The sequence below is a fragment of the Amia ocellicauda genome, chromosome 14 (genome assembly GCF_036373705.1).
Source record: "Amia ocellicauda isolate fAmiCal2 chromosome 14, fAmiCal2.hap1, whole genome shotgun sequence".
NCBI classification, from domain to species: Eukaryota; Metazoa; Chordata; class Actinopteri; order Amiiformes; family Amiidae; genus Amia; species Amia ocellicauda.
In genome coordinates, this window is record NC_089863.1 from 14485050 (window position 1) to 14497549 (window position 12500).

The following is a 12500-nucleotide window of genomic DNA, read 5'->3' on the forward strand; positions in this document are numbered from 1 at the left end:
TATCCTATCAATATGGGCCAACATTTCTAAAGAATGCTTTCAGCACCTTGTTGAATCAATGCCACGTAGAATTAAGGCAGTTCTGAAGGCGAAAGGGGGTCAAACACAGCATTAGTATGGTGTTCCTAATAATCCTTTAGGTGAGTGTATATATATATGTGTGTGTGTGTGTGTGTGTGTACCCTACAAAGAAACAGCGAAATGTGATATAAGGAAACAGACACTCCAGTTTTAAAAAGTTTAATTTGAAGCTTTGTCCAACAGCAGATGGTTGAATACTGTTTGTCTGTCTGTGGCTGCTCACCAGGGCTCAGTCGAGGAGAGCCCACACGTGCTTTGCAGGGGCTAGTGACTGGTGATTGGGCCAATTTTTAAGCAGTGCGTTCAGTTTCTGGCAGTCTGTCATACACTGTTTTTGGCAGCGAGATCATCTGTGTTTCAATAATGCTCAGTGCTGCACAATCAGTTTTTGGCAGCGCGTCAGCCTCCAGCTCACAGTATTGAAGTAATTATCGGAGCAGCGGGAGCCATCTCTTACAGTGCCCCCAGCAAAGCTCAGTGCAGCGGGATCAGAATGTGGCGGGATCAGGGTGTGTGTGTCAGTAACACTCAGTGCAGTGGGTTCAGTATTTGGCAATGTGGCAGGAAGGCACAGTGCAATGTGATGGGTATTTTGCAGTGTGACAGTTTAGATAAATGCAGCTGGCTCCATATTTGGAAATTTGGCAGGCCGGCACAGTGCCATGGACTCAGTATAAGACAGTCAGGCCCATTGCATTGGGATCAGTATTTGGCAGTGCCATCTGGATTTGGCAGTGTGCAGTTGGCTCAGTATTTGGCAGTATGTCAGTAAGGCACAGTGCCACAGGTGGAGTATATGGCAGTGTAGCAGTCATGCCTGGTGCATTGGGCTCAGTATTTGACAACTCTCAGGCATAGTAGCCCCAGAGAAAGACGGCCACAACCATCATGATGATGGCGTTGATGTTGACAACCTGTTGCCAGATGGGGTCTTCATGGATGTCAGGCAGTTGCTTGGACGCCTTGGCCACTTCCTCCTCAGTGGGTTCGGGGGCCTGGGTGGAGCCAATGCCGCAGAACCAGCCAATCAGACCACACAACGACCGAGACCCACCCTCTAGTGTGTGTGTGAGACAAAGAGAGACAAACCGAGAGATTGACAGGTGAGCTGAAGACACAGAAAAACAGACACTCACAGATACACCTTGATTCAAAGACAAATAGAGAACAACAGGGAACGAGGGCAAGAATCTTCTCACCTTCCTTCTCATCCACTTCCTCGTCTCTGCCCTTCTCTGCTGCCTGTCTGCGTGCTTTCCTCCCCCTCTCCTCCTCCTCCTGGTCCAGATCTTCCCTTGCTTCAGTGGAGTGGCGCAGGCTGAACACCAGTCTATACAGCTGAGAGAGAGAGTGCTGTGTCAGACTGACTGACTGGACTGGTCATTAGTGTAGTATTTCACAGCACAGATTTTGCGAGTAAGTAAGCGTTTTGATTTGGTCTAGCCCTTAGTGTATCTCTGGGTGTCTGAATGTGTCAGCTTAGCAGTGTGTTGCCATACAAGTGTGTCATAGTTTGAAGGTGACAGTGTCTCACTGTGTCAGTATGTTAGCATGTCTGTGCGTTAGTGTGTCAGGATGTCCAAGTGTCAGTGCATCAGTGTGTCAATGTACTCACATTTCTGTCAGGGATGGGAGGGGTGCAGTAGCTAACAATGAGCACCAGGGCGGCACTGCAGAGGAACAGCAGCACAGCAAAGTACAGGTAATGTACCCCACACAGCAGTGTGGGGCAGTTTGAGGGGAACAGGCAGCTCCCGGTCCCGAACACAAACTCTGGGACCATCCGACTTAGGCCCATACACAGACCACCCACCATCCCCCAGAATGCACCCTGAGAAAGGGGACGAGGGTGGAAAGAGACAGGAGGAGGCCATGGCGGAAGGATTGAAAGATGTGTGAGAGAGAGAGAGAAAGAGGGGGTTGAAAGCAAGGGTGGTGGAGAGAGAAAGAGGAGAGAGAGAGAGCGAGGGGAAGGGTTAATACAGTACATGGACACACCAGAAAATTAGGTTTCCTTCTTTTCCTTTTCTGCCCCTTCCATCACCCTATCCCTCTCCCCAACACTTCCCTCTCTCCCTCTCATTCCCTCTCTACATCCCCCTCCCCACTTCACTGTCCCATCTCCTTTTTCTTGATTCTCACTGCATCCCCCTTGTCTCTCTCGCTCCAATCACCTCTCACACTCTCCCTCTTCCTTTGCATATCTCCCCATCTCTCTACCCTCGTAATCTCTCCCTCTATCCACCCGCTGGCTCACCGGCTCGTTGACTCTCTTCACGAAGACCGCCAGGAAAAAGACGGCAGCGATGGGTGGGGCCAGGTAACTGGTGATGGATTGGATGTAGTCGAACAGCTGCCCACTCTGAGCTGCCTGAACCACAGGGATCCAGGCAATGCTGATGGAGACTATACACAACACCCACACCCTGGCACACACAAAAAGAGAGAGGAGATAAATACAGACACATTGATAGTATACACCATACACCATTGACAAAAAGAGAAAGGAAAACAGACACACAGAGAGAGATAGAGAGGCACCCAGGGAGAGACATAGGGGACACTGAAAGAGACAGAGAGATACACAGAAGAGAGTGGGAGAGAAGCAGGACCTGAGAGACTCGGGTAGAGAGAGGGAGGGAGGGATAAAGGGGAAAGAGGGTAATAGTACCGGCCCACAATCATGAGCTCGCGGTCTCGGGCTTGGGGTCTCAGCCTGGTCCAGAGGTCCATGGTAAACAGAGTGCTGCTGCTGTTGAAGATAGAGGCCAAAGAACTCATCAGAGCAGCCAGCATCACTGCCAGCATCAGACCCCGCAGCCCTGGGCAAAGAGAGAGAGTCAGAGAGGGAGTGGGAGAGGGAGAGAGCAGGGGTTAATACCTTACAAAAACTGGACAATGACAGTACTAGCACTGCATTCAGAGAGAGACAGAAAGACTGGCTAGACACTGCAGTATATGTATTGTAATTGGCAAATATGTTGCCTGCCAAGCTGTTTCTATAAAACAACAGTTTTACAAAGAGACGGGCATAGAGACGCCCACACACACATTTACACAGATGGACTCACCATTGGGCATGATGGACACTACCAGTTTTGGATAGGCAATGTTTGAGCAGCCCACCTCTGTGTCACATATTTTCTTACATTCCTCAGGAACTACGCAGGCTACCTCATCTACAGAGAGAGAGAGAGAGAGAGAGAGAGCAGGGAAAGAGGGTCGGGGAGAGGAGCAAGGAGTAAAATGGCACAGTGATAGGGAGGAGGAATAAAAAGTGGGAAGGTGGAGGAAAGAGTGAGCCAGAAGGAAAGAGCAGGAGAGAGAATGGGAAACAAGGGGATAGGGAATGGGAGGGAGCAGGAAAGTGAGAAGAAAAGAGAGGGAGGAAGGGAGAACGAGAGAGAGAGAGAGATTATGAGCATAGGCTTTTGCAAATGTGAGAGCTGCATTGTGGGTAGGTCATTCTGCAGTCCACTCAACACTGATAACTAGCACAGAAGAACCCAGAATGTCTTGAGAAAGAGACAGACTACATTCCATTCAAATCAGGCCGTAAAGACATCTTATCCAACTGCACACCCTCTTCATCAAATGCAAGCACCAGCACAAAAAGACTGTATTTGTGCTGGCACTGAAATAGCTGGTACATTTAAGGTCTTAAAGATGTTGATGTGGATGTTGGTGACAGTGTAGGGTTTAGACAGGAGAGGTTGGTTAGGGAATGGGGGGGGGTTGGTTTGGTTGAGGTATGTGGCTGATTAGTTGTTCTAATCTGCATAAAAAATATTGAAAAAAACTCAAATCCACCCGTATCTTATCAAGGTCAAAATCAGAGAGCTAATTTTAAAATAAACAAATAATATTGCGGTAACACTGTAATAAATTAAAAAGTGATGTTGTGGCAACGTGTTTAGATCCTGGGGGATGTTGTCAAAACATAGTCAGAATATTGAGCTAATCCAGAGTCACTCCTCTCCCAAGATAGTACAACTTCAGAGAATTCAATGTTTTGGGAAAGGTCAATGAAAAACAAAAGAGCACATAACAAAATATACTATACATAGGCAGGGAAAAATAGAATACTGTTTACAGTGGAGGGACAAGCGCACACAACAAAGGTGCGCACAGTGTTGCTGTGCGATGATCAGTGAATGTTAGCGACACCCGTGTGCTGGCGGTGTGATGCCTTTCTACATACATTTTTCTTCCATCGTATTTGTCAGAACCGTGACAGCGCAACAAACAGAAAAACTAAACAACATGTGCCAGAACGAGATGTGGTCCCTGAGATCTGAGTTTCCCAGCTCAGGCCCTTGAGGAACTTTTTTTCTTCCAAATGAGCTCCTCATTGAGTAGCTCCTAACAACTCGGGCTGGAATGGAAACCAAGAGACACAGGGAGTCCTCCACCAAGACCGTTGGTTTCATGGCTGTCAGGGAGTGATGGGTGTCCATGTGTGGGTGTGGGTGTAGGGGTTGTATGATTGTGATGTAAGGGGGTTTGGGGGGACAGGGGAACTTTTCTCTCACCAGGGTAGAGGACACGACTTATCATGCCCGGGAACACCATCAGAAACATGGGGAGTAGCTTGAGGTAGCCACACAGCAGGCAGCCTGCCTTCACGTGCGTCAGAGAGCGAGCCGCTAGGCACCGTTGCACGATCACCTGGAGGGAGGGAGGGCGAGAGAGAGAGAGAGACAGAGAAGAGAGGACAGGGGGAGGAATTGAAAATATGGAGGAGGGACAAGTGATGGGTGAAGGGGCGAGAGGGAGGAGAGAGGGAGGGAGTGAGAGAAAGAGTGGTAGAAAGGAATGGGGACAGAAGAGATATGTGCCCAGGAGGGAGAAACTGTCACAATCCCAGGATATTCCGAAACATTCCCTGTGTATACCAGTAGAATCCAGTATATTATAATCTTGTCAGTGCACCACTATAGCACACCATATATTCCCAGTAGCGTAAAGGTAGTGTGTTACCTGCTCAGTTTAACTGTATAGCCCCTCTATATCCACCAGTTGAGCAAGTTGTTACCTGCTCAGTGTACCAATATATCCCCAGTATATTCCAGTATAATCTATAGTATATTTGGGTAGTGTTACCTAATCAGTGCACCGGTATGTCTCTGTATCTACCACATGTGTAGCCCCCATCCACAAGTGTGTTACCTGGTCAGTACACCAGTACCAGGAGCCCACGATGGCGATGCCCAAGAGCACCCCAGGCCAGGGCAGGTCGCCAGTAAACGGGTCTCTGAGGAGGTGCAGGGCGTCGGATCTTGGGGTGAAGCAAGCCTGGCTGATGTTGTAGAGGTCCGGTTCTCTGGACAGGGTCAGGGAGGGCAGCGCAGCACTGTACTTCTCCAGCAGGGCGGAGTAACCACCCACCTCGTAGAAGGCTGGGACACAGACACCATACATATCATAAGTCGGGTCTTACTTTTTACTTTACAATTAAAAAAATGCAGAGATTAATACTATCATTGACACTAAGGTCTAGACCACATTTAATCTATAACTTGCCTGCAAATTGCAAATGGCAAACTTGTACCCAAGACTAACATATGGTCAGAGACTCCTTTCTGCTATTTACAAAGGAAATGGGGTACATGTGTGCTATTTGCAATTTGTGAGTAGGTCAAATCATTGATTCAAGACTAATATGGAGACAAAGCATAATTTACTTTCTATTGATTTACATCTGTGTTAAAACATAAGCAATAAGATGAACACATACATACATGAGGATCAAGACTTTGTCAAATAGAAAAATTGAATCCAGGATTATGATTTAGACCAAGACTAAGTTGAAGTCTAAGATTAAACCTTCCTTTAGTGGTCAGTCAGTGTATGTGTGTGGTAGTGCTCACCAAATCCCATGAGGACGAAGGCTCCACCGATGATGACAAAGGTCTGGACTGTGTCAGTGTACATCAGAGCGGCCAGACCACCTCAACAACACACACACAAACGAATAGTACATAAACATGCATATATAATGAAAATGATTCAGACACATATTCAAAAAAACATTGATAAAAAAAACACATACCCACATCAATAAACATCAGACATACACAACATAGAGATCAGACGCTCACACACATAATATAACAAACATCCTACACACACACAAACAAAACGTTAATTTAATTGTATAACAGTAATTTACAATCAATCAATCACACACACACTCATCCACATTTCGTATCATGCAGACCTGTGACGGTGTACAGTGCAGTGATGGACAGCAGAGCAATCACAGACACGTAGATATTCCAGCCCAAAGCCTGCTGAATAAATACTGCCCCAGAAAACATGTCCACCTGGGAGAAAGAGAGAGAGAAATAGAAAGAAAAAAAAAGCAAAATAAATTTTGAGCTGAGAGAGGGGGGTCAAAACAGATGCACTAACTGACTTTAACCCTTTGTCGCCTGCCAGTGCTCTCACCGAGATCTTGGTGAAAATGTAGAGGAAGAGAGAGATGACGGTTAGATACAGGCTGATCCGCCCTCCACCAAATCTCTTCTTCAGGTACTGAGGCATGGTGATCACCTGAGAGAAAGAAGGAGAAAGAGAGAGGGAATATGGTCTTCATCCTGCCTATGTCTCTCTGTTTTGTGTGTTTTTCTGTCAGTGAAACTTACCCCAGCAGTGAGATAGACAGGCACAAACAACCATCCCAACAGCAGCACAATAAACAACGCCTGAGAGAGAAAGAAAGAGGCAGAGAGAGAGAGGGATCTGTTACAACAGGGGAGTGCTATATTATAAAACTGAATTGCTGTATTGTGATTGGGGGGATCTAGGGGGGAAGTAGACTCACATTCCACTCGAACCCGCCCACCGCTATTCCACTGGCTGCCCCGGTTCCCGCCAGGCCCACAAAATGCCCACTGCCAATGTTACTGGCAAACAGAGAGGCACCCACCTGAGACACAAAGAGATAGATAAATTGTGTTATTACAGGCACTGATTATCATTGATTAAAATAAATACATCAAAACATTATAGACCAATCTTTCTACTCAACATTCATTTTAAATTGCATTCTGTTTATGATGAGAGAGGAGTGGGAGGGGGAACAATAAGTGACCTTAGGACATAGTGAATTGGTTAATTAATTGCCACTCACCGGCCACCACACCATAGACCGCCCTGCCAGGAAGTATCCGCCCACTGTCCCCCGATTGGTGCGGAACATCGACTGCAAGAGACCACAGCCATTCAGCGCCCAGCATTTCTAGGGTGTGTCTTTCTCCTTGGCTCTCTGGGCCTCTATCAGTGTGTGCGTATGTATATGTATGGGTGTGCCTCAGTGTGTTTGTATGTGTGAGAGTGTATGTATCAGTGCATAAGTGTGTATGTATGAGAAAGAGAGAGAGTGTGTTTGTATCAGTGTGTGTGACAGTGTGAGAAGTGTTGCAGTGTAACTAGATGAATCCTGAGGGATCACACACACTACACTGTCAGCAGACACTCTAACACAAACAAATACACACTTAGCACTTCCGCAACAAACACATACCAAGCATAATGATAGAGGGGAGTCTAAAGACAGACAGACAGCACTAGTAACACAGCTAGTAACACACGGAGAGACAGAGGGAGTCAAATAGTGGGACACACACACACATATGAACACACAAACAAAGATGGACATGCACAGGTGGACAGACTGAAAGAGAAATGCAGAAGAAGACAGGTCACGTATTATTAATCCATGGTCTTACAATAGCACGGACAGAGATATCTTCCTATTTTTCTGCAATTACACAGAGAAACAGACCCACAGAACAACTGATTCATAAGTTTAGGAAGACAAAGATAGACAGACAGACAGAAGGTCAGAATGAAGAGACAAATGGACAATCAGACATTTACTTTTTGATGGTCCCTCAATGACACAAAGAAAGAGACATATCAACACACCCACAGAGCAATACACATACCTAGTCCTACATTGACACAGACATTGTCTCCTAGACCCACAATCAGAAAAATAGTAATCGAGACAGATAAACTCACCCACAACCCCACTGCAATGACACACAGGAAGTAGCACACAATGACCGCGATGTCAGCCGGGTTGTTGATGGTGACCTTTGTAGTGGCAGTGGAATTGTCCATCTTCGAATCAGAATTTCTCTCCGCCGCGACGCAGCAAACAAAACAAAACAAAACAAACAACTACACACAGCACAGCACAACCCCTGCACCTTCGTCCCCAAAACAAAGATCCCAACGCTTCTTAACAAGCCACTAACACAGTCTTCTTGACCTTGACGAAATAACTCTTCCAGATGGATAAGAGGTGTGTAAGAGAGTGAGACAGAGAGGGGGTCTTCTGATGGAGTGAGAGAGAAAGTGGGAGAGGGAGGGAGAGATGTGTTAAAGGGCGTCATGTTAACGACCTTTGTGCTGTCGATTTGGCTGAGCAAGGAGTCCGTTAACGAGAGTAATAATTAATGACCCCCTCCCTTATAACGCACACCTCCCAGTGATGCATTTCTGGACAAAGGACTAAAAGAAAACCCTGTGTCTCACTCTCTACCTATTTCTGTATTTCTCTCTTACTGTCTGTCTCTCTCTTCCCTCTCCTTCTCACTGTGCTGGTCTCCCTGTCTCTCTCTTACACAAAATACTTTCTCTCTCTCTCTCTCTCTCTCTCCCCCTTTCCCTTAGTCCATCTCCATCTCATCTCTCTCGTCAGAGATTGGTTAATAAGTTAACGAGCTAAGGAATTAATGAGTTAATGATTAGGATGTTAGGGAGGGAGACCAAGAGGAGAGTTCGTAAGACACCCTGTAGAGTGACAGACAGACAGAAAGGCAGGCAGACAGACAGTAAAGACAAACAGCAAACTGAGAGAGACGGACAGCATCAGACACACAAATGCACTAACACACAGGCAGGCAGGCAGACACACACACACACACACACACACACACACACATTCAGAGAGTCATTCAGAGAGTCCACAAATTGTCAAAGTGTTATGTGTTAGGTTCTCAGTGTGTATTACAGAGCGACAGAATGACAAGGTGACAGTTTGGCAGTGTCATCTTTTAGCCCCTATATGACAGAGGAGATCCATCAATAAAGGCCACTTTTCATTAACACTGGCACTCAGTCAGTCAGTTTCTCTCTCTCTCTCTCTCTCTCCCACACATGACAAGAACTGGAGGGAAACGGACCAAAACTGGCTGTACTGATATAGTACAGTATAGTTTTGACCTGTAAATACACTGAAGTATAGCCCTGGCATGGTGACAAATGGTGTTAAAGCATAACTTATTCTTTGATTACATTGATTGTTTCTTCCCCCCTTCTGGTATGGGTTACTATATTGATTTTCTTTTTATACACATATTTTTCAATATCATTATTTGCTGTATCTTGATTGTTTTCCTTATTTAAAAACACTTGTTTAAATACCAATATTTCTTGCAACCTGAATGCCTGCACCTGTTCACCTAGGTCCATAAATATTTGTACAGTGACACAATTGTCATCATTTTGGCTCTGTATGTCACCACAATGGATGTGAAAGGAAACCATCAATATGTGCTTGAGGTGTAGACTTTCATCTTTTATTTGAGGGTAGTTACATCCAAATTGGGTGAATGGTGAAATGCATGCTCAATTTGATTCAGTTCAGGTGAATGACTTGGACATTACAGAACATTCCACTTCTTCACCTTATAAAAATCTTGGGTTGCTGTCGCAGTATGCTTCGGGTCATTGTCCATCTGCATTGTGAAGCGCCGTCCAGTTTTGAATCATTTGGCTGAATCTGAGCAGATAATATAATTCATCCTGCTGCTTTTGTCAGCAGTCACATCATCAATAATACAAGGGAACCAGTTCCCTTGGCAGCCATACATGCCCATGCCATAACATGCTTCACAGATGAGGTGTTGTGCTTCGGATCATGAGCAGTTCCTTCCCTTCTGCATAGTTTTCTCTTCCCATTATTCTGGTACAAGTTGATCTTTGTCTCATTTGTCCATAGGATGTTGTTCCAGAACTATACAGGGTTCTTTAGATGTTTTTTGGCAAACTCTAATCTGGTCTTCCTGTTTTTGGGGCTTACCAATGGTTTACATCTTGTGGTAAACCCTCTGTATTTACTCTGGTGAAGTCTTCTCTTGATAGTTGAATTTGACACAGATACGCCCACCTCCTGGAGGGTGTTCTTGATCTGGACAACTGTTGTGAAGGGTTTTTCTTCACCAGGGAAATAATTCTTCTGTCATCCACCGCAGCTGTTTTCCGTGGTCTTCCGGGCCTTTTGGTGTTCCCGAGCTCACAAGGGTGTTCTTTCTTTTTAAGAATGTACCAAATAGTTCATTTGGCCACACCTAATGTTTTTGCAATCTCTCTGATTGGTTTGTTTTGATTTCTAATCCAAAACTGAAGGCAAAATGCCCCAAGAACAAGCAGGAACTAAAGACAGCTGCAGTACAGGCCTGGCAGAGCATCACCAGGGAAGAAACCCAGCATCTGGTGATGTCTATGGGTTCCAGACTTCAGGCAGTCATTGACTGCAAAGGATTTGCAACCACGTATTGAAACTCGATTATTCATGTTAGTTTGTCCAATTACTTTTGGGCTCCTAAAATTGGGGGGACCACATATAAAAATGTGTGTAATTCCTACACCGTTCACCCAATCTGGATGTAACTACGCTCAAATTAAAGATAAAAGTCTACACTTTCAAATCCATTGTGGTAGTATACAGAGCCAAAATGATGACCATTGTATCACTGTCCAAATATTTATGGACCAAACTGTACACTGCATAAGTTACCTAACTGGCTAAACGACATCAAAACTTTGACCCATTAATCAATCGCAAATTCTGAAGTCATACTCTAACACATTCTGATTTACCAATAGGAGAAAGTGGCGTCTAATAATACAAGGGTATAGATTTGTGCTTGTAAAAGGTAAAAGTTTTGATCCGGTCCGGCCCCTGTGAACAATAAGAGACTACATTGTGGTTTAGTGCAGTGTAAACCATACCTTGTGTAAACTGTTTAATGTAACCTGACCTGTTTAGCTGCAGTGGAACATGGCGGCATGTTTGTCATCATTTTCAACACCAGAGGAATAATGGGAGAGACATAAGGGCAAGGAATATAAACAAAACTCCAAGTATATCAGGGCACCCTAACCAGTTGATCTCCACAATGAATGTACAATGTAAAGTTTCCAGAGAGTTTGTTTGTTTGTTTGTTTGTTAACTGTTTGTTTGTTTTTTCAATTCTGCTTATAAATGAGATTTTCATCAGGGTAGATAATACATGTATATTGACCCATCTATCACAATATTAAAATGTTAACCTGGTTGTGGTTGTTCATGTCTGATGTCTTCTATGGGGATTCATACCAAATCTTATAGAATCCATTCAAAGAAAATAAACAAGGTATTCATTTTTATAAATTGACTTTTGCGCTATTGCACAGTGCAGTACAGCACAGTCGGGTACGGTACAGTTCAGAATCCACACACAGTCCGACTTGTGGCTTTCTCAAGTGGATTAGGTTTAGACATCCAGTACTGACCGCTCTCCTAGAGATGTGGGTTTAATAAATGGTGTAGATCTGCTTGGTACACACTCTGTTGTTGACACAGATGACTTTGATCTGTTGGGGCATTGTGCACGCAAAGTTAACCATTGATTCCTCTCTCTCCCTCCCCCTCTCTTTTGGACTCCTCATATATGGATACATAGACACATAGGTTTAGGTTTTAAAATAAACTTTATTGAACAGGTCCAAATGAACACATTGTAAACTTATACACCAGGCCACACAAACCAGCAACTCAACAAGATGCTAACAATGAAAGATTTCAAAACTCTCCCATCCCCCACTCCCACATACTGCTTACGATTTACAAGCAAATATAAAAGATAATTACTTGTAAATATATATAGAGATAATTTGAATAAAAACTAATATACATGAATAATAGAACACAAGTAGTAATTACCACACCTTGTCAATCAACAAGAAGAATTAAGTGAATAAGGCAATTTAAAAAGTAAAATTAAGAGGAAGCAAAAACACAAATATCAATAAAACATGCATCATTCCCAGTCCCCCCTCCCATACTGGCAGTCTTCTCTTCCTCTCCCAGAAGGACGGGGACTTTGTCTTCATCCAGGAAGAGTTTGAATTCTAATTCACAGGTTTGCGTTTCTGTTTGGTTGATCTTGACAGGAACCTGCAGCAGTCCTTCAGTAATGCTTGACCTTGATGTTGTAGGTAACCACTCAGGTCTGCATACCAGAGAAATGCGTTTCCTCATTCCATAAAATAGACATAACATAGATACAAATGCACGGGACCAAGGCGCATGACTGAATACGATTAGATATTTGATCAAAACCTGTTTTAAATGATTGAAT

General features: G+C 44.5%; 1 protein-coding gene across 1 annotated transcript; it reads right to left on the reverse strand.

Annotated features, from left to right (window-relative positions):
* Positions 1 to 224: 224 nt before the first annotated feature.
* slc5a2 (solute carrier family 5 member 2) lies at positions 225 to 8442 on the reverse strand. The gene is made up of 15 exons (XM_066723159.1): positions 8110 to 8442; positions 7217 to 7288; positions 6908 to 7012; positions 6729 to 6788; positions 6532 to 6636; positions 6302 to 6407; positions 5952 to 6032; positions 5251 to 5480; positions 4614 to 4749; positions 3153 to 3260; positions 2753 to 2903; positions 2339 to 2507; positions 1697 to 1912; positions 1281 to 1419; positions 225 to 1138 (listed from the first exon to the last, which is right to left on the reverse strand). Exons 1-15 carry the CDS (start codon positions 8209 to 8211, stop codon positions 930 to 932), a joined length of 1989 nt encoding a protein of 662 aa, XP_066579256.1. The 5' UTR covers positions 8212 to 8442; the 3' UTR covers positions 225 to 929.
* Between the last annotated feature and the right edge of the window lie 4058 nt (positions 8443 to 12500).

Bases quoted from the DNA above. Each gene is read 5' to 3' on its own strand.
- slc5a2 (XM_066723159.1), bottom strand. From the start codon at position 8,211: ATGGACAATTCCACTGCCACTACAAAGGTCACCATCAACAACCCGGCT. The intron at 2,508-2,752 runs GTACTATTACCC...TGTGTGTGCCAG, and splicing joins GAGCTCATGATTGTGGGCCG to GGTGTGGGTGTTGTGTATAG. The intron at 1,139-1,280 runs GTGAGAAGATTC...CACACACACTAG, and splicing joins GGAAGTGGATGAGAAGGAAG to AGGGTGGGTCTCGGTCGTTG.